Consider the following 22,223-nt stretch of genomic DNA (forward strand, 5'->3'; position numbering starts at 1 on the left):
GGGCGGTGGGTGATGGAGGTCTAACACGGCTCTGCTCCTGATGCCCCCCCTCCCCACCCCTCACATTCAAAAACACACAAGTCAAAAACAGTCAGTAACAGTCAGTAATTCTACATTAATACTATGAAAAAAATATTTTTTTTTAAATATGCATGCTCGATGTTGTCCAATGTCCAGTCTCTATTTGGTCATGTGACCGTAGGCACTGGGTCACGTCTCTCAAGAGCATCTGATCCGATCCACTTCACACGTATGTGTTGCCTGGTACTTTGTACATGCACGTTCAATATTCAATATTTAGGTCTGGTTTAAATGACCCAACACGTGAACGTTTATCTTTCAAAGCTGCGTGAAGTGCTCTAAAGCTACGCTAGCTGGCTCGTGGTTTCCAGAGGATGCAGCCTACTGACTTCCTCACTCACGCCACCATGAGGCTGACATTTGGAATATCTTGGCAACTATTGCATAGATTGCTGTTAAATTGCTGAATATATTCACAATACATCTATATATATATATATATATATATATATATATATATATATATATATATATAGATGTATTGGCACAGAATTCCGTACCATACCCCGACTTCACCATCCGGTGACAATGTTACTTCGTTCAGTACTTTGGTTTACGATCAAATGTTTTGCTTTCAAACCTTAAGTTAATTAAGTCCTTATTTGAGTGGCTTGACTAAACTTCACTCTAAACCTCGTCTCAGTCCAATCCCTGATAGTTGGAAAGAATAAGAAAGAATAAGAAAACTCTATTTACCGAAACGCCAAAAGAAATCAGCACAAATGGAGCCGATCGATAATTAAAAAAGAAGGTGAAATCCAGTTCAGTGAAGGTTTCAATTTGAAACAAACGGAGACGAAACGGTTGTAGATAAGGGGTGTGTTTACAGTGTGAAAAACAATAATATGTCAACATAATGCCTTTTCATACCCCAGTGAACAGCGTGTAATTGGAAACCGCACATTTACAAATGGTGTGGCCACCACACTGCTAAAAACACCAATCCCAAAGCGAGCCATTACCAGGTAATTCGCAATTAGTTACCGCGTGAATGTCGGTCTCCGGTGGGAGCCATTAGCCCGACGAGAGATGTGGCGTGACCGGTCCGACCGGATGAGGGGGAGGCAGAGGGGGGTCGAGCAGGTGCGTTGGCCCCAGCAGGGAGGGGCGGATGCTCTGGGTAGGGTGGGCGAGCGGGCGGGCGTTCGACACCCGTCTAACCACACGAGACCTCGGGAGGCTTGACAGCCGGCGCTGCATGAAGAAGTCACGGTGTCACAGCGAGAAGATGGACGGCAGGCGACGCGGCTGGAGGCTGGAGACCTCTCACTTTAGATTTAGATCAGCCCTTCAAGCCGCCTCTTAACTTGCAGCGTGTGTGTGTGTGTGGGGGGGGGGCTGAAGACTTCTCAATACAGTAGAGCAAAAACATGTTACGTAAGGTCTATAGTGGTTAAAGAGTGTAATAATTCTGATACAGCTTCACGGATGTCTGTCTGCATCTCCCTTTCCTTCCCTGAAGTCACACCTGGAGCTGGTTGGTTGTGATCTGCGTCGCAACCCCACGGTGGGGGGGGGGGGGGGGGGGGGGGGGTTGGGGGTACATCCACCTTTTTTCTGACAGCGCCACCAGGCTTCTGCCATCGCGCCTTTTGGATGCAGAGAAAGCGAGAGGCGCGTCTCGGCTCGTTTCGGCGCGTCTCGGCTCGTCGTAATGAATGTTTCACACGGCGTGTGAAGTCTGTGCTTCACGAGTCAGTCGGCCCAGTTTCTGCAGACGCAGAGCGGCGGGTGTGTGTGTGTGTGTGTGTGTGTGTGTGTGTGTGTGTGTGTGTGTGTGTGTGGGGTGGGGGGAGGTGGAGGACAAAGGCGAGGGCCATTGGTTGTGCCGTGGAGTCTAACAGAAAGACTTAGGCTGGCATTCGGAGTGGTAACGCACTGATTTCTATTTTAAAAACTGTGTGACTCATGTGGGGAAATACAAGAGTGCCTTTGCTCCATCGAGCCTGTGAAGATTCAGGTTAGCAACATTTATACAGAGAGTGAAAAGGGACATGAAAAAAGGGAAATGTAGGCTCCTTTTGACGGGGTAGAAACAGCAGGTGAGGCTCAAAAGCGAATAGAAGAATATAAAGAAGAGTGTAGTGGTCTCGGGTTCCCTGGGAATATTGGAGGAGAGGTTTGTATCTTCTGTGTATAAACCCGTATCTGCCATCCCTGGAAAACTTCACAGGGGCTTCCTCACACTCAAAGTGAATTTACTAGTCCTGGTAGTGTCTGTGGAAACAGTCTTCTGTAGCGCTGGAAGAAGCTTTGTTACACAAGTTATCTCAGGAAACAGGAAGCCTCCGTGACAAACAGCAGAAGAGGCTATTAAACTGCATTATGGGAACTTCTTCCTTAACTTTATGTAAGTACTTTGGATTTGCTTGTTCTTCTCATCAAAACAACAATAGCATAAGATAAAATCAGAAAAATGTAACTTTTAAATGAGAAGATGGCCGTAATCAACAGCTGGTTAGCTTAGCTTAGCATTAAAACTGGGCAGAAAGCTAGCCAAGCTTTGGACACAGTATAATAAAACTCACCTCTAAAGTTTACTCTATCGACACTATTCTATATTTGAATAAATAAAGTGAATCCGTTTCTCTGAGCAACACAGAGACGGACGACTCCCGTTTTATAACTAGCAGGCTGACATGCATCGTTCTCCTTTCTGCTCTACCAACGAATATATATATATATATATAATATATAATATTAATAAGCCAGAATTAATTCAACATTCTGCTGCCCAAAGAAGGGCACATATGCTGATTTTAAGATCTGTACAATGGTGACCTTTTAGTTTTTGTATTCAAAGTGTTTTACTTCCGATATGTTGGTCTCTTCATCTTAAAGCACTTTGAGATGCTTTTGATTTGCTTGAAAAGGTGCGCTATAAATAAAACTTAAGATTGAATGGCATCTTCTTTGTTTAGTACATACAATAATAAAAATGAAAAGAGGGAAATGATGCCTTAAGTTACGTCTTGGACATGTTACAAGACAGAAAATAAGCACGTTTGCCGTAAACTATTCCTTAAAACCATTAATTTTCCCAAATGTTATTTATAATTGATGCAGCTCAATCTGCATGACAGGGCGCTGACAGAAAACTGACAGTTACACACACACACACACTCACACACACACACAGTGACATGCATGTGCACTCAGAGGGAGTCTTTGCCTAACACACACACTAATATGCACACATGCATCTTTTACCCTCCTACACTTTAGGTGTCCGTGTAAAGCCAGAGCACACACACACACACACACACACACACACACACACACACACACACTGTATACTGCTTCTTAGCCGTCTTTCCTCAGCGTGCTACAGAGTCTTTGTCAACAGGATGAGAAGCAGGGAGGTGGAAGCCGGGGCATTCGTCTCCTCGGGGCTGGCTCTGGGATTTCCTCCAGAGGACAGAATAGGAAAATGCAACACCATATAAATAGATTCTCCCCGCTCATAGATACGGCCTCAGCGGGGAGGGATGAAGGCGCCCCACAGAGCAATAATGACGTTAACAAAGCCTATTGATGCAGTGTAATTTGTTGATGGGGGGGTGGGGGGTACGGGGCTTGTATTAGCACCCTGTTTTGAGGATGTTTTATGGCTGTAATTGTGTTTTTAAAATGAGCCAGTTTGTGAATGTTGGTTTGCATCTGTGTAAAGGCACAGGTGCCCTTTTGTGTTATGTTGCCCAGCACGCTGGCTGAGAGGCTGACACTCATTGTCCTTTCTCCCCCCACCGTGGTGCCTGCAGGGTGGAGAGGAGCCAGTCTGTCTGCCCATCGTACAAACTGCAGCTGGAAGAGTGTCTGTCTGCCGAGCAGGTGCCCACGCCAGAGCTCATCCAGGGCTACGTCAAGAAGGTAGGGCTGCTCTACAGATGCCAAGCTGAAGGGGGTTTGTCAGTTTGTGCCTAGCTGGAAGGAGCGATGCAGGAAGGAAGGAAGGGAGGGAGCGAGAGATAGGGAGGTCTGACTGGAGAGGAATGGCTTTTCGATGGCGAGATGCATATTCTAACTTCAAATACTGAGTCGAGGATCCAAAGCAGGCTCGCATCCAGCATGGAAACCCAAGTCTGCTATCAAAACTCAAAGTACTCTGTCCAGCGCGCCTTCCTGTCTGAACACAATGTCCGTGTGTTTACCGCTGTCAGGCTGAAGGCTTTCCACTGCAGCCCGTCACTCAAAGCTGGGAGGCAGGTACACGATGTTAGAGGAGCGACAATGAAAAGAAAAGTTGTTCTTTCCTTTTTTTTTTTTATGTAAATTGCTGTTTCAAAAGATAACAAAGGAAACTTGTCAGCTATGAATTAGTGGGAGCTTTGCAACTATGATTGTGGTGCAACTCAAACTAATAAGCCTGGCAGCGTGTACGTAATACACTAAAAGACGTGTTCCCTTAGCGGGTCAAGGCTAATGCTCATCTGCACACCAAATAGCTTCCCATTTCCGTATTTCCCCATCGAGGAGATGAAAGCAAGAATCACATCCACTGATCTGATCATGAACATCGTCTGTGGAGCGCACGGCGCCCGTTTTGAAATGGCACTTCAGATGGAACACACCCTCCTCTCAGGTTGTGCCCCGTCATCACGATTCAACCCCCCCTCGTCTGCTTAATCTGTACATTACCGAGCGTCATGTCGGCCTTCCAAGCCTTCGCTCGTGAACCTTTCTGTACATTCCTGCCCTTCGATTAGTCATGCAGCCGCAGTCCTGCAGGACCTCATTACCGTCGGTTATCATTTTAATCTACTGAGCTGCTACAGGCTCGCTGGAGGAGAAGGAGGCCGGGCTAGAAATCTATTTTGGACATGGATGAGCGCTGGAGGAGCGAGCGGAGAAGTCCATTCCCTTCAGACTCCGTTTCCTTCTGGTTTTTTTTTCTATCTTCATCTCCTTTTTTCCATCCTCTCATTTTCTTTCTCTTTCTCTTCCCCGCCGTCTCGATCTCCGTCGTTATCCCTCTGCCACTCTTTCCGTCATCTCTCTCCTTGTTTTTTTCATCTTGACCTTCAGACACCTCCTCCTGGTGCCACTTTAATAACTTACAGGGGGGGGAAATGGGAAATGTGGTCTCAAGTCAAAATTGAAATGAGTTTTTCATCTGCAGGCTGTTGATATTCTGGTGGCAGAATAAGGAGAAGCTGCTTCCAGGCTATTTTTCATCAAGTTTGTGCTCGGCATCGTTTCCATTAATGAAGAGAAATGATGCGATGCAAAATTTCCTTTGTGACCTCGAAACCTCATTTTCTTGACCCGAGGTCGCTCCATGTAAGACCGCGCTGTCACTCAGATTACTAAGTTAAGAAAAATGATCCATGTATTTTGTATTATGGTACCGTAGGTCCCCAATGGTGTGACATTTCAACTGAAAATAAACATAATATTCAATAACCACACAGTTGTTTCCATTTAGCATCTTTTAAGTTTATTTAAAAGGTCCCGATCCATAAAGTCATACTTTATAAGTATTCTGTGTCTCCTTGTTCCACCTTTCAACACATCTGTGGTTCCTTCTGCAGCCTCGGAGACGTCTCTGGAACACGATCTCTAAACTGAACGGTTCTACTTTGTCAAACACAGAATTTGATAACATTAAAATGATAATGGTGCTAAAAATAAATTCAATCATTAGAGCACACTGTTCGAATCCACTTTGCGATCCACTGCACCAACATTGAACAGTCTCTCTCTCTCTCTCTCTCTCTCTCTCTCTCTCTCTGACTGCCTGCATTACCGTTAAATGGGGGTTGATGGAGGGGTGCAGAAATAGAGAATAGCATCATTAACAGTCTCTGACAGTTAAAGTTTCAATTTCGCTCCGTGGCAGAATCCCAATATTGACATAAAATGCCAGAAAGACGCTGGATGTGTGATGCCTGACGGGCTGCGGTCGCTCCGATCGAATCAACAGTGATTGGACGAGGTGAAAAAACAACAACCAAAGAGCAGATGCAGGGTACTCCGTGAGGATTATTGTAGGGGAAAACAATTCAAGATAATTGATCTCAAAGTCATCCTGAAAGTTTCAGTTTCAGTTTGAGACCTCTGGGGAAATATCTTGTTGTTCTGCTTCATAGTTTCATTTCGCGTTCCTGAATTTACAATTCGGGCGTTTTGCTGATGCTCCAAACCAACGAGTGCAACAACAGCAGCTTCACGTAACGAGATCTCTGCATGCAGGCTGCACCTGCAATGATTACCTTTATGATCCATTCGTCTGACGATCAGAATCATGACTCGTTGATTTTTTACTCTGTAGGGAAAGAAATGTGGTAGAAAAATACCCATCACACCTTCTCAAAGAATAAGAGGACATCTTCAAGGGGTCTAAGCAACAGCCCACACCAGAAGCTAATCAATATACTATCATAATTGAAGAAAATCATTAGATAAGTTGTTTGGCATGCTTAAAAATAATGAATCAAGTTCATTAAACATCAAAATAGTTGACAGATTTTTTAGATTTCATTGTTTTAGAAGTCAAAATCAGTGAATGCAAAGTAGGATCACTTATATTTGTATTATTTGTCATTCTAACTTTGATTTGTTGTCCTCCCAACAGCAGATCCAGGATGCTGCAGACCAGGGGGTGATGTTCGTGGGATTCGTCCAGGAGCCCTACGGGGCCCCGTGCACCAGGATCCGACAACCGGACACGCCCTCCCTCTCCCTGCACTCTAGCCCCAGCTCTGTGCTCGGTTCCCTGGGCAGCTGCAGCCCCTCGAACCCCTCGAGCCCCAGAAACCACGCGGCGCCGGGAGCTCACGAGGACGCCGCCGGGGACAAAGACGGGAACGAGGGGGCCGGGGGAGGAGCGCCAAGTGTGGAGAATAATCAAAGTGGGACCACCGGGAACCATTCGGGGAGCGCGGCGGAGGGCAGTCCGGCCGGAGTCTCGCCTGTGGAGGGAGACCCGGAGCACAGCGAGGAGCTGACGGAGGAGGCGACGGAGGAGGAGTCGCCGTGTCACAACAACAACAAAGACGCGAATGAGAGGCTGAGATACCGCCTGCGGAGGGGCGACGGTGAGTGGTCGCTACGGTTACTGTGATAAACTCAACCTGAGAAGGATGTGTGACGCAAAAAACAACATGCAAATTAGGACTATAAAGTTATACCATGCGAATATGTGAACCTGCGGGAAGAGACGGGAGACAGGAAGTGAACGACGTGTTGACAAATGTCCCAGATCCCTCTTGGAGCCCCAGGTCCCTCTTGGAGCCCCAGATCCCTCTTGGAGCCCCAGATCCCTCTTGGAACCCCAGATCCCTCTTGGAGCCCCAGGTCCCTCTTGGAGCCCCAGATCCCTCTTGGAGCCCCAGATCCCTCTTGGAGCCCCAGGTCCCTCTTGGAGCCCCAGATCCCTCTTGGAGCCCCAGATCCCTCTTGGAACCCCAGATCCCTCTTGGAACCCCAGATCCCTCTTGGAGCCCCAGATCCCTCTTGGAGCCCCAGATCCCTCTTTGAACCTCAGATCCCTCTTGGAGCCCCAGATCCCTCTTGGAACCCCAGATCCCTCTTGGAGCCCCAGATCCCTCTTGGAGATCCCTCTTGGAGCCACAGATCCCTCTTGGAGCCCCAGATCCCTCTTGGAACCCCAGATCCCTCTTGGAGCCCCAGATCCCTCTTGGAGATCCCTCTTGGAGCCACAGATCCCTCTTGGAACCCCAGATCCCCAGATCCCTCTTGAAACCCCAGATCCCTCTTGGAGCCCCAGATCCCTCTTGAAACACTCGACAAACCGCGGAGGTGTGATTTCTTGGTGTTGCCTCGATGTTACACAACAATGTGCTGCCTCGGGATATAATCCTCTCTCTCCGTTACACAAAGGGAATCGTCTTATAGCGCGAGGCGCATACAAATTCACGCTCACGCTCAGCCGATGAAGCCAAGTCGATGAAATTCACCACCGGGAGCTTCTTCGGGGGGGAAAACGCACATTTCACGGCCCACTTTTCAGTCTTCCCAGAACGTGAGGCCTGTTGAAATTAAGCACAGGCATTTATAGTTTGAGCTTTATTTGAGCATCTCTCGTTGACAGATGGAGACCCCACCTAAACCCCCACCTAACCCCCCCGAACCCCCCCCTCCTCCTCCCTCCTCGGACCTGTTTTTCATGTGCAAACAGTGCATTGTGTGTTTGTGTAAATGCTGTATATTTGTATGTAGAAGCTATTAAAGGCTTAAAGCACCTAATACTGGGTGTCGTATGTGTGTGTGTGTGTGTGTGTGTGTGTGTGTGTGTGTGTGTGTGTGTGTGTGTGTGTGTGTGTGTGTGTGTGTGTGTGTGTGTGTGTGTGTGTGTGTGTGTGTGTGTGTGTGTGTGTGTGTGCGGTAAAACAAAATTGGCATCGCAGCAGAGCACGGCCCACTGGTCCATCTGGGCCTCCCTACAGTGCATTTTGCTGTGAGATAATCCCCCACTGCCTCGTCCTCTACCTCCCTCAGCTTCACAGCTCTCTCTCCTCCTCCACCCCCCCACCCCCCCCCCCCCCTCCCTCCCTGAATCCCTGTGACAACGCCAGCAGCTCTGCTGTAGCAGCCAGTCGGGGTGGCAAGGGGAGCCTGCCAAGCTCCAATGTCCCTCTTTCTACCGATGCCCAGTCCGCCGAGGAGGCCCGAGAGTCTCGGCTCCCGCTGGCTTGTCCCTCGCTAATCCTCAGATCTCGGAGGTGAACGTCGAAGTGTGTTTGGCGAAGGTCTGGGGGGGGGGGGGGGGGGGGGGGGGGGGGGGTCTCAAAAGACGTTCGCCGTCCCCGAGACCGGGAGCTCTGGATAGAAAACCGAGCCCGGAATCAAACGCTCTGGGAAGGAAAGGGATTCTGGTGTGAGGACACACGCAGAAGCATAACATGGGAGAGACAGCTGTACAATTATGTCTGGATAAGACAACCCCGCGTCTGCTTTCAGATACGGCAAATGTGCATGAGCGAAAACACTTTGTAGGGAATTAAATGCCACCTGGGTTGTTTTTTTCTTGTTTATTTTTTTAAGAACACTCTATGGGAACATTTCAATTTACCATATTTCATCGACTTCTACGCATTACAACAAGGTCATCGTTCATGGATTCCAAAATAAAACATAAGCTGCCATGCAAATCAGCAGTATATTTAAATGTGTTTTGGAGGAAGAGTTGGGATAAGAAGTTGTACAGGAAATCACGCACAAAAAAACATTTAACGAGTGTTTAATTGAGATTCCTGTTCCTCTGATGCATTGATTGAGTTTCTTGGCAGGATGTAAGTTTATCAGCTGCACACACGCATAACGAGCTTCAGACGCAGCGTAAAATGAAAACAAATTAAGAGCTTTATCACGAGTGTGTAATCCTGAGGAATATCAGTCTGGAATCATCTCAGTCAATGTGCTCGGGGGTCTTTTCAGCCGCTTGGTCTTACAGCGTTATCGCTGCTCTGATGGGATCAGCGTCCAGCGTCTCAGATGTTGGAACGACGACATGTCAGGCAGCAAAGACGCGCTGAGATCACTTGCAGGGTCACGAGGCCGCCGTCAGATAATCCTCTGAACGGCACGCTTTCAACGTCCTGACGGGAACCAAGCGCTCCTTTTCTTGTTAGACGGACGGCGGCTCAGACTCTATCTCGAAAAGGCTCAGCGGTCATCTGCTGATTAGGTACAAACGACTCCTTGAGTGTGTGTGTGTGTGTGTGTGTGTGTGTGTGTGTGTGTGTGTGTGTGTGTGGTACCCAAGTACAGCCATAAATATCAAATCATTTAGGCATTAGGTAAGATTTTACTGCCCTACAGCACAAAAATGAGCATAATAATTCTCAGAAAAAGCAATAAAGTTATTGATCGGGACGGCGGCTGGCTTTCAAATCTCGTTCTTGTTACACGGCCAAAAGAAGCCAAACGAGGCTGCGCCAGCGTTCCTATTATTTATGCACTCGTACGTACACACGACGCTGTGTGCTTGTCATTTAAAGGCCAGGGAGACGAGGGGAGCGGCGAGCTTGGCAACGGACTCGTTTTAGAGATTTATGTCGGTCACTAATGGAGTTTAGTAAAGATCAAAGAACCTTAACCTCGTGTTCTTCCTCACAGGAATTATAGGATGTTGTTGTTGTCTAAAGCCTGTCAGAGTGAATACGTAACCGCGGGGTCACCGGTTTGAGTCCTGGCTGGCACAAAGAGGGAGAAAGTCGATCTATAAGCCTTTTCAGAATTCTCATGTTTAATAAATGAATGCCACAAAAGCGATTTCTAATACTAAACATTCAGCACATTGCAGACTCTAATGCTGCTTTACCACGCGAAGCTCAGCCACTTTGATATTTCAATTTGCAGCTGAAAGATAGAAAGATGTGTTTATTCCCCACACAGAGATCATCAAGCGTCAGATGTCTCTGAAATACTCAGAACGCCAGTTTGACTTATTAATATCCTGCAGTCCACAGTGATGGATATCATGCCTACGTATAAATATAAAATAGTACCCATATCTTTTGGTACTACCCGCTGCTCTGTTTTGCCCTGCTGAAGTTTCCCTGTAGTGGCTCCAGTATATAATAATAATATCGCCTGTAAACACATCTCCGCTAAAAAGATGTTTACAGACGCGGAAAGATAGCTACTTAGTGCCCTGGTGCCATAATCACAGCGTTATTAGACAGTAATGGAACACAATGCATGGGGAACTCTCAGCTATGATACAGAAAACATCCGATAATGTGAGAGAAACGGAGGCGGAGCAGCATGTTCCTCACTAGTGGCTGTTATTTCGTGTCAAGCTATTATAAATGAAGAGTTCCATCACTAGCGAAGGAGTCATCTGTTTCCAATGTGGCTCGATGTTTCCATGTGTCTAATTACAGCACAATTACAGAAAACAAGAGCCCTGACCCAAAGCTCACACGGAAAGGATTCATGGGACAAAACTGGAGCGTATGTGGCCGTAAACCAGTGTGTGTGGCCGTAAACCAGTGTGTGTGGCCGTAAACCAGTGTGTGTGGCCGTAAACCAGTTTATGTGGCTGTAAACCAGTTTATGTGGCCTTAAACCAGTGTGTGTGGCCTTAAACCAGTTTATGTGGCTGTAAACCAGTTTATGTGGCCTTAAACCAGTGTGTGTGGCCTTAAACCAGTGTGTGTGGCCTTAAACCAGTGTGTGTGACTGTAAACCAGTGTGTGTGGCCTTAAACCAGTGTGTGTGGCCTTAAACCAGTGTGTGTGGCCTTAAACCAGTCTATGTGACTGTAAACCAGTGTGTGTGGCCTTAAACCAGTGTGTGTGGCCTTAAACCAGTTCATGTGGCCGTAAACCAGTTTATGTGGCCTTAAACCAGTGTGTGTGGCCTTAAACCAGTTTATGTGGCTGTAAACCAGTGTGTGTGGCCTTAAACCAGTGTGTGTGGCCTTAAACCAGTTTATGTGGCCGTAAACCAGTTTATGTGGCTGTAAACCAGTGTGTGTGGCCTTAAACCAGTGTGTGTGACTGTAAACCAGTGTGTGTGGCCTTAAACCAGTGTGTGTGGCCTTAAACCAGTCTATGTGACTGTAAACCAGTGTGTGTGGCCTTAAACCAGTGTGTGTGGCCTTAAACCAGTTTATGTGGCCGTAAACCAGTTTATGTGGCCTTAAACCAGTGTGTGTGGCCTTAAACCAGTGTGTGTGGCCTTAAACCAGTTTATGTGGCCGTAAACCAGTTTATGTGGCTGTAAACCAGTGTGTGTGGCCTTAAACCAGTTTATGTGGCCGTAAACCAGTTTATGTGGCTGTAAACCAGTGTGTGTGGCCTTAAACCAGTGTGTGTGACTGTAAACCAGTGTGTGTGGCCTTAAACCAGTGTGTGTGGCCTTAAACCAGTGTGTGTGGCCTTAAACCAGTCTATGTGACTGTAAACCAGTCTATGTGGCGCAGACCGCTGCTCAAACCCTTCACCACGAGTCCTTTTGGCAGGTCGCAGGCCGTTGAATGGGAAGACTCAGTTTGCCATATTGTCCTCGTTGGAACACGGGGTGATATAGGGGGGAGACATAGGGGGGTGACATAGGGGAGCGACATAGGGGAGCGACATAGGGGAGCGACATAGGGGGGTGACATAGGGGGGTGATATAGGGGGGAGACATAGGGGGGTGACATAGGGGGGTGACATAGGGGGGTGATATAGGGGGGAGACATAGGGGGGTGACATAGGGGGGTGATATAGGGGGGAGACATAGGGGGGTGACATAGGGGGGTGATATAGGGGGGAGACATAGGGGGGTGACATAGGGGAGCGACATAGGGGGGTGACATAGGGGAGCGACATAGGGGAGCGACATAGGGGAGCGACGCGGGGGGAGAGCGGGTGGATATTCTACTGCGATTCAACTTTTCTCAAGAGTGACAAATGACAAGATTTAGGGAATTTGGTGGCCAGCTGTCACATCGGTCAGACAAGAAAAGGTTATAAATGATTCATGCTTCCTGGGTGTCTGCCGGACGGATGCACCAAAGCGACTGAGCCATGACTCCCCCTGCCATCGACCCCCCCCCCCCCCCCCCCCCCCTCCACACACACACACACTGTGACATGTGGGTGTGTGGGTGGCAGTGCCGCACATTCTGAATTTCGAAAAGAAGAAAAAAAAGGGGTGAAATGGGACTGGATTTGGGTTGCCAGATTGAAACCCCCACTCTCATCTCACGTGTTGTGGGGTTTTTTTTTTCAAAGAGACAATATTTCGCTCACATCACAACAAATACAAGTATTTCCACTTTGATTTGATGCGGTACGAGCGAGGAGCGGCGCCATGCGTACCGTGGGCACATTACCAAGCCTGGTTCCCCCGTCCTGACGCCCGCTGCATTATGTATATTTCTGCTTGATGTAAACAACAGCGAGCTGGAGAGCTTTTAATGCATTATTCAAGGTTATACTACGAATTAACTCGGTTACAATGGAATGGCCCCTTTCAAGTTCTGCGTCAGCAGGGTAACATCACTTCTGGGAAAACATTAAAAGGAAAATGAGAGACTTGTAGAATGAAAAGAGCCGTATTTGTGAGTCCAGCTTGGGGCAACACAAATCTAATCTTGTATTACCTTTTCATTTTTCGTCTGTTTTGCACCTGTCAGGTGGGGTTCGGCTCATGATATTGAGGTTTGTGTTACGCCGTCTTTGCATACAAGTCTGTCCCGTCCCACATGGGTTAACAAAAACGCTTCAGGATGCAATTTAAATAGCTTCAAATTATACAAAAATTTAATTAAAAGAAGACAGGTTTCACATATTTATTGTATGATTTAAAGACGCTCCGGGCTGACAACTAACTCCAATGTTAACCCATCCACATCATTATTAGACGAAAAGGTATCAAATGAAAACATCACAATAAAACTACGTGTCAAGGTCTAATTTGTTACGAGGGTCTCGGCTTATTTGGGCTGAAATTCGACTAATTTCAGTCCCGATTCTGCCCTTTTTTCAGTGTGAGAAATACCTGTTGGATATCTCATTGTGGTCCTGGTGTCCTGCATCAATCAGTCTTCTGCAGTGAGACAAAATCCAACTGGTTGGAAAACAAGAAAGCACACAAATGGTTAATTGCTGTTGACTACCAGGAACAACGTGGCCAACTTTCTCTTTGGCCACGAAGCTTTTTGACTGTCGGCCGAGTTTCTTTATCTCAGAGGAAATCAAAGTCCTTCCAATTGGCTATCGCAACATCGCTCACAGTGCGGCTGTGTGGCCAGCGATGTAAAGTCACAGGACAGTAAGTCCTCCCAATAAAAATAACTCTTTTAAGATGGAAAAGAAGTAGTTTATGACCAAATACTGCAAACATTTGTCTCTCCGCCAGCCGTTTATCGGGCCATTCCTTTAAACCTCTGGCAGCCGAAGAGGCAAAGTGCTCCTGCAGACGGAGCCAAATTGCACTTTGGATTGTGGCCAATGTACAGCGGTGGTTCAATAATCATGCAGTAGAAACGTGGGACTACACAGAGGCTACATCTGTATCGCCACGACCCGTATGGAGTCAAACCGACGGCGTCTGCTTCTTTTTTTTTTTATCCGACAGGCGCGGAACTGCTGGCTTTGTACAACCACCCGCCGGCGCGAGAGGGCCAGATGAAGTACTACACCGTCAAGGTGCCGCTGCGGGTTCAAAACTGTGACGAGGGGGTCAAAGGCGTGGAGGCCAACTGGCTGGATCACATGACTCAGCACTTCAACAATGGCGCCTCCCTGGTCGACGGATACTTCCACCTGGGCAATGGGAACGGTAAGCAGGACCCTGAAAAGTCAAGTTCCCTGAGTGCATTGACTTGTAAACACTGTAAGTAGGTTGACGTCAGGATGGGGGACCCGGCACACCCACTGAGCGCACCTTGGACAGCAGGACAAAAAATGGTGTCTCCAAAAACCGTGGTTATATCATTTATAGTTGATTTTTTTTTTGAAAAGGCTATAATTAAACTAGGAATCACAAAACACAGAATTGCATGGGAGTAATTAAATTACAGATGGTCAGATACCTTTTCAAAGCTCCAATTAAAAGGTTTTTGTCAGTGCGCAGGCTGCCGGCTAAAAGGCCGTCTGCGACACATTCTTTGCCAGCTATTGTATATTGTTATCTGTCCGTTCCAATGTGATCTTTTTATATCTGCATTTCCACTGCGCGTGACCAAAAATGTACTCTTGGAGCGTGTCCAGAAGCTAAGCTAAGTGTCACAGCAACAGCTTTGACCCCGACGCCTTGAGAGATCGTGTATGTTAACATTAAACGCTGAAAATAAGGATTATAATATTATTATTGGTGAAAACTGTCACGCTTTGGCAGTGACTTTTGTAAACATTTGAGTATTTTACAGATAATTCTCAGTCACTGTCTGCTGGAGGTTTTAAGCTGACACACTGCTATGGTGGCGTCTTCCAAATTCTGGAGCCGTCTAGTATCCTCTTTTAAACTATTTCCTGTTTGGGGTTTCCTCTTCCATCAGACCCCGGTGGCTCACTGTGACACTGGAGAAATCAGAGTAAATAACAGTCATAATTCATTAATCTGGGAAAAGTGAACGCCTCAGCAACTCTGAAACATAGATAATTAACCTGATAACAAATTAGTGCCCGCCTGCATATTTCATGTCCCGAGAATGGAGTAATGAAGTGTGTTATTATGATTACATTTTTTTTTTCCCCTCTGCTTAGGTTCCTCTAACATATTTTGCATTTTTCATGCGTGGCTGAAGTCTGCGTCTCTTGAACACTGACTGGCTGGGATATGAAACCGCCTCAGCCCACAGCTCGGCCACAGACACTTTAGGAAACAGGCAGCTTTACATCGCCGAACGCTGTTCTTTGGGGATGTTGGTCTCCGGCAGCGTGACATCAAAGCGGCATTTCAAATCAAAGCGCGTTTGTTGTTCGCGGCTAATTACGTAAAACAAGCCGCTCGGCTTTTGAATCCGTATCCCTTCTCCCTGCCGCTGCCATATTTAGCGACTCTTCTTTGAGACGCGATGCAGGGGGCCGTCTCAACCTCGTGAACATCAGTGTGACAGCAGAAGCATGGCGCTCTGAGAGGCGCCCGCAAGTCGTGATGGGTGACGGCCTTGTTTTGAGATAAAGAGCAAACCAGCACGGTTTCACGGTTTCATGCACCGACAGGAACACGCCCAGTCTAATGAGAGCAATCGTGTGTGTGTGTCTTTACAAAGAATGGCCTTCTTTTTGCTTTCATCCTGGTGGACTAATATTGATTTTACACTATTCCTCCAAGAGAAAGATGTGTTGCTGAGCTGCGTTATTTTAGAGATGGCAGTGTTACGTCAGGTCACTACTTAACATAACTGTTGGACGGATTGCCCATTGAATTTGGTGCAGGTATAATTGGTGCCATGAAGGTGACTCCTCATGAACCCCCCATGACATTTTCTCTTGCTTTTGAGTGAAATGCCTCCACATCTATTGGATGGATAGCCATGAAAGTCAGTACAGATATTCCTGTTGCCCTCCAGATGAGCTGTCATGTCAGTGGTAGTCCCCCCTTTCCTCCAGCGGGCCCAGCCATATGTTCATATTGCCTTCCTTTTTGTTTTAGCATGTGCATCGCTGCATGTCTCTCTCTCTCTCTCTCTTTTCCTAAAGAACTCTGTTACCTTTCTATCGTCTCCGACAGTCGTCTGTGGCGCGGTCCAGAGGGAGGTCCGTTTACGCTAAAAAAAACGCACCGTGATGGTCCCCGAGCTCCTTCTAAAGATGGGTTTCCATGGTAACGGCGGATGAGAAAGCATTCGGGGGGTGGGGGGGGGGGCATTGTTTGTATTCACATGTGTGTGTGTGTGTGTGTGTGTGTGTGCGTCGCTCAGACGGTGCGAGTCCTGTCTGGTGTGGCAGGTTGTTTGCAGAGCGAGGAGCCACAGGGTACGATATTATAGCAATATTAAATTTACGGATCCTTTGGCTCCACACACACACACACACACACACACACACACACACACACACACACACACACACACATGTACGCGGCATGCATCCACATATACCTCCAGAGACACACACCCATATGAAAATCCACACAGCGCAGCATCTCCCTGAGCTGTGAGCAGGGTGGGGGGGGGTGAGTTTGTTTACTGGAGAACTAGCAGTGGAGGTGTTACTCGTAGAGCTTAAGCTATCTCCAGAGCCACATCGAGCTATTCACGTGCATGACGGTCTAAATGTGGGCAAAGCCAACAGGGGCTGAGATGAAAGGAGGGAGATGGAGCAAGAGAGACGCGGGGAAATGTGAAAATATTTTTGATTTCTTATTCTGGAAACATAAATTCAGGTAAAACCAGGAATTTGAATTTAACTGCATGTTTGTGCATGTTTGTGCATGTTTGTGCACGTTTGTGCACACGCAGGCTTTCTGTGCAGAGTGGCTCTGTGTTCATTTAGCATTTAAACCAGTTTAAAGTTCAGTTCAGTTTCGCACTCGTCCATTTTTGCTTGTTAATGATGCCTTTTTTGTTTTCACACTGAAAGTCCTCTGTGGCTCTAACTAAATTATTTAAATTATAGTTATCTTGAAGTTTGACCATGTTGAAAGTGTAAGAACTTATAATTATTGTAGTATTTTCAGGGCGGATGGAGGATGAATCTCTTCTACGGGTGTAAGAAAGTTCATTTCTAAGATACATTTCAGCTGTAACTAATTAACGAATATTAATACAGATTATTAATGGCGATGTCCACCTCTTCTGTATTAAAACAAACCGCTAATACATTTGCAAACAGTATTTCAAGCAGTATTCTCTCTACCAGCTAAAATCTTCCTGGTAACATACAGGAAGCTGCCCGCCAGCTGTGCAGGAAAGAGCCACATGCAATCCACACACACACACACACACACACACACACACACACACACACACACACACACCCCGGTCCCCTTTTTCTTTTCCCTCTCCGCTGGATGTCCACTCACCCTGCTTGAAATATAGATAAGCTGTCAGCTGCCCGTCTCCAGCTCTCTGAGGCGGCGCCGGACACCCATGTTTAAACCGTGTCAGCAGACGTGACCTTGGGCAAGGTCACCTTCCGGACTTGGAACGCACAAACACTGGCCTTAAGATGCACGCTCACAAGTCTTTATTGGATTCCACTAGATTACTCAATGAATATCATGCTCATTTTCAGGTTCACGTATTTGAGATTTCTACGAGAATATGTCTCCACGCTTTAATGTTCATGAACTCTTGTCTGGATATACCTGTATTCACCCTCTTTAAGGCCCCAATAAAGCCCCGTCTGCTCCGATTAACTTGCAAGAAGGATGAGGTGTATAAAATCCTGTTATCATGTTTGCTTCTCGTCTATTCGAACAGGACCAACCTAATGCCACTCTATCTGCCACGCTGCAGAGGCTCAGGTGAGGACGCAGGAAGAACCCCCAGCTGTCAGTCATGCAGTCTGAGCTCACAGACCCGCCTCTTCCCCGGCCTCCTGCCTCTCGACACAGGCGGACATCTATCAAACGCCCGATAGTGTCTTTGAACAAAACCAGATCAACTTTCATTGTGGCAGTAAATCCATATATCTTTCTTTTTTTTTATGTTTGTGATAGTAGTTGCACAAATACATTGTTAATAACACTACCTGGTGCTCTGAGGTGGCCACACTTGTTTTTGATTGTGTGTACAGAAAAATATCAGGACTCACGGATGAAATATTAGTATATTGGTTTATTTAAAAAGGTTTTAGCAACTTGGAACAACAGCTGATCGGCAACAAACTAATCAAGTAGGTATATTCTCAAAATCAGTTAATCGTTAAAGACTATTTTTCAAACCTTGATGGTTTTAGCTTCTTAATTTTGATAATCAAGATTCAAGCTCTGGACTGCAACCGCAAGCTTTTGGACATTTTTCTCCTTGTTTTCTGATGTTTTCTGGACTAAATGACTAATCGAGAACGGCCGTGAAGATAATTGTGAGCTGCATTAAAACTAATTTTGAGGACAGACTCACTGCACGCGGCTCCGTGGGAACAACTTCCTGTACGCTCGCTCTGCACGACGGCAGGTTGGCGAACACGTCCGTGAATATTAGGAACAAACCGCTTCCTTCACTTGCAATGTGCAGCCAAAGACGTCTGCATTCACACACCCACACACCACAGACTACTACAAGCTTGAAGTTTCCCTGTGTGTGTGTCAGCTTACGCAGACTGGGCTGGTGCCCCCCCCCCCCAGTCCGTCATTCGGGTGCTATGTGTCACTTTGCTGTCACTCCTGCTATCCGACTCTCCCCTTCCGTTTGTCTCTCAGTCCCAATGCTGTCAGTCCGTTTTTTAGTGCCACTGTGTTTGCATGCCTCGCCCTGGGACCTTGAGTGTGTGAGTCACGGGGTGGGGGGGGGGGGGGCGGGCAATTTTACTGAGGGTGTCCTTTTTTAAAGTGTAAACAACTTATTCTCAGTCGGCCCGCCGGCTGCTCGGCTCTCAGTCAACAGGCGCGAGATAATGTTTATTCGTGCACGCAACCGGTGCGTTCCCCAGACGGACTCGACGCCCCCGGCAACCGACTCCGACTCATCCACGTCTCCCCCTTGCTCTCCCTCCTCTGCTCAGCCTCTGTCTGCATCATCACCAGAGACAGGCTGCTTCCTCTAGAGCAGCGAGACAGAAACCCTGTGTCGAGGTCTCCCGAGTGATCCCCGTGGCGCCGGGGGGGGGGCGATGCTGGGCCTCGGTGCCTCGCGTTTTTCCGCAAAAGGCTTTCCTTCCAATTACATGCCAAGGGTTGAGGAATGAGACGGAGAAGCGTTGGACTGGGGGGGCGGAAGGAGGAGATGGAGGGAGTGGAGGAAGAGGGGAAAAAAGGGTGAAAGGGTGGATGGGGTGAACAGCAACAATGTCTGAGAGATGTCTTCAATTGAGCGTGCGCGAGTACTAAATAGGTTTTCAGGGAGGGGGGGGGGGGGTAATAAAAGAGCCTGTCATCCCTCCGCTCCATCTATCCTTCTGTCTCACTCCCTCCCTCCCTCCTCTTTCTTCCCTTTCTCCAGCAGCCTCTCATCCCCCTACTATTAGGGCCCGGTAATGAAATGTGGAGTGTCTCATATTGGAGCCCGGGCCCCTGCAAACTGCATTAGTGTGTAAATGGTGTGGGAGTAATGAGAAAGCACTCAGGCCGGCCCGGGAAGACTGGACCGTGGTGTTGTGTCCGTGTGCATGTGTGTGCGTGTGCCCGCATGTAACGTGCACGTGCATCAAATGAATAACAAGAGACGTTAGGGGGGGGGGGCTCTCGGGGGCCAGAGCGACGTTTCCGTCTCTGGTGCCAATCCTGCGATTGTTAGCTTCCAACAGGAGAGACGCTTATAAAATCCATTTGGTCAGCGGCACACAATCTCACTCGTGGCCTAAAGCATCAATGGCTTCATGTGGCTCACTTAATTCAAGTCTTTCTAAAGGTGAATTATTCAGTCTCCACAAAAGGATTTATGCTTTAATGCCTTACGGGCTGACTTCATTAAATCAGTGGCCACATTTTGCCAGCGCTAAAATCTGTCCATCTTTCTTTCTTTCTTTTTAAAGCGGTGCCATTGCTCTGATCCTCTGGACCCTGTCAGCAGGTGCATCCACCTCGTTGTGAGGCTTTGTTTGTTGTTTGTTGGCTGTCGAGCACGAGAACCAGCAGGGCTCCAAGTCCCCGAAAAACCACCAGCGCATAATGTCTCCTTTTTTTTTAACATACCTGCTCCTTTCTTTTACCTCCCTGCATAATGTATAAGTGCACATTGCTCATACAAATGGCCCACACCACCGGCCATGTAATAAAGGCTTGTGTGTGAATGTGGCTGAGTGATATCATTCCATTTCCTCTGGCCTGGAGGGCCTAAAGGAGCCGCAGAGACAAGACAGCCACGCTCCATCCAGTAAATACTCTCTTCACGCCTCGATTTCTTTCCTCTTTCCTTCTTCTCTGCAGATATGCTGCCTAAGTCGGTGGAGAGCGTCTTCATCTTCCAGGAGGCGAGCGAGGGCGAGCCGAACGCGGCAACCCCGACGTACGATGCCATCGTAGTGGAGCAGTGGACCGTCATCAACGTGAGTGGATTTCTCTTTTGTCCTTGTTGTGCAAGACGCCGTGAAACTTCAGCCGTGTTGCCGTCTGCAGCCTCACAGGAGTGTGTTCACATCTAGACTTCAGGAGGCTGCGTGAGGGATGGAGTTACTAAGCAACCGCCAGCTGGGACCGGCTAAATCAAAACCACGCTCTCATTGGCAGTCACCAAGTCGTCTCCTTATTGATACTTTATGACCCATTACTGTGCACAACTCGTGTAAAATAAATCTAAATGAAAGACTTTAAGATTTTTAAGTTTGCAGAGCAGACTTACGTATAATTCTCATGGCAAAGCGCCACGTAGCGCAGCTCAATCTGTGGCCCGAGGCTTCAAACTACGGCGCTCCACGTCCTCCTCCAGCCCGAGGTGCGTGTTCTTTTTCTATATGAACTAAAGTTAGATTTAGGCAAACCTTACTTTTAGGAGTGCAGCCATCTCCACCAACACCAATCGTTATCGGTAACGATATTCAAGAAGAGAGCACAAAGTTTGGACCTCCTGCAGTGAAATCAGCTGTCACTCAGATACCCAGGCCCTTTCAGCGCGCCCCCCCCCCCCCCAAAGGCAAATCTGTAAAATCTCAATTTATGGGACATGTGTCGTGGTCGCGTGTCTTATCAGGAGCAAACAAGCTCTTATCTGCCCACCGATTACCGTCTCTCCTCAGCACAAGTTCCCAGTTGGAAATTGATTTCTGTCTAGAGTTGAAGGGTTTGGGGCCTTTTCATTGCCTTTCAACCATGTGTGTGTGTGTGTGTGTGTGTGTGTGTGTGTGTGTGTGTGTGTGTGTCCATGTTTGCGCATGCAGCTGCGTTTTGAGTTCGGTTCTGTGTGTCTGTATGTGTTTGCCGATGCTATCACTGTAATTGAATTTAGACAACTTTTTTATTTTTTTTTGTAGCCCGTGGCTGTCCGAGTGTGAAAGGAGACTTTTGTCCCCTAAAAATGTGTCTCTGTGACGGTCCAGCCCGGCGCCGATGGCCTCACGTGCCAATAAAATACAGAAAAGAGTGCTACAGTCGTCCCCTCCTCCGAGATGAATGGTAATACTGTTACAGCGTAATGGGTTTCAAGGCTTCCTCAGAAACGTCAACGGCGAACCCACAGCCAGTGTTCAGGAGATCCAATCAACTCCTCCACTGGGACTTTATCAAAAAGAACTGTTTCACCCGAGCAATCTGCCAAATCCGATTGACAGCACACTCCTTCACAGAGGGCGATCGGGGCGGCACATCATCCCCATTCACTGTCAAAACGGATTGAAATTGATACGCAAAGCACGCTCGCAGCTCATTATTGTTTCAGTGTCGGGATAATTACAATGAAAAATAAGACGGAATATTGATTGCGCTGGTTTTTTTTTTTTTTTTCTCTCTTCTTCTTTATATAGCGTTTTATTTAAGTCTGAAAGGTGTTTGGATGTATGAAGAGAAGAGGAAGCAGCAATCAATGGATATTGTCTGTTCATCACTGAACATACGAAAGTTGTTTTGAATTGTTCCGTTTATAAAGGAGAACTAATCAGAGAATTTCCATGAGAAAGAAAAAAGTTTCTAATGGAGCTGCG

At 47.4% G+C, this 22,223-nt stretch overlaps 1 protein-coding gene across 1 annotated transcript in view; it reads left to right on the forward strand.

The window, feature by feature from the left end:
• Positions 1–22,223, forward strand: part of LOC117728008 (raftlin-like) — a 77,421-nt gene that overhangs the window by 38,873 nt on the left and 16,325 nt on the right. Inside the window, exons 4-7 of the mRNA XM_034528642.1 lie at positions 3,843–3,951; positions 6,656–7,118; positions 14,119–14,322; positions 20,518–20,636. Of these exons, the coding sequence (XP_034384533.1) occupies positions 3,843–3,951; positions 6,656–7,118; positions 14,119–14,322; positions 20,518–20,636 (895 nt within the window). The remainder of the gene's footprint in view (positions 1–3,842; positions 3,952–6,655; positions 7,119–14,118; positions 14,323–20,517; positions 20,637–22,223) is intronic.

Source organism: Cyclopterus lumpus, chromosome 25 (genome assembly GCF_009769545.1).
Source record: "Cyclopterus lumpus isolate fCycLum1 chromosome 25, fCycLum1.pri, whole genome shotgun sequence".
In the NCBI taxonomy this organism is placed as follows: Eukaryota; Metazoa; Chordata; class Actinopteri; order Perciformes; family Cyclopteridae; genus Cyclopterus; species Cyclopterus lumpus.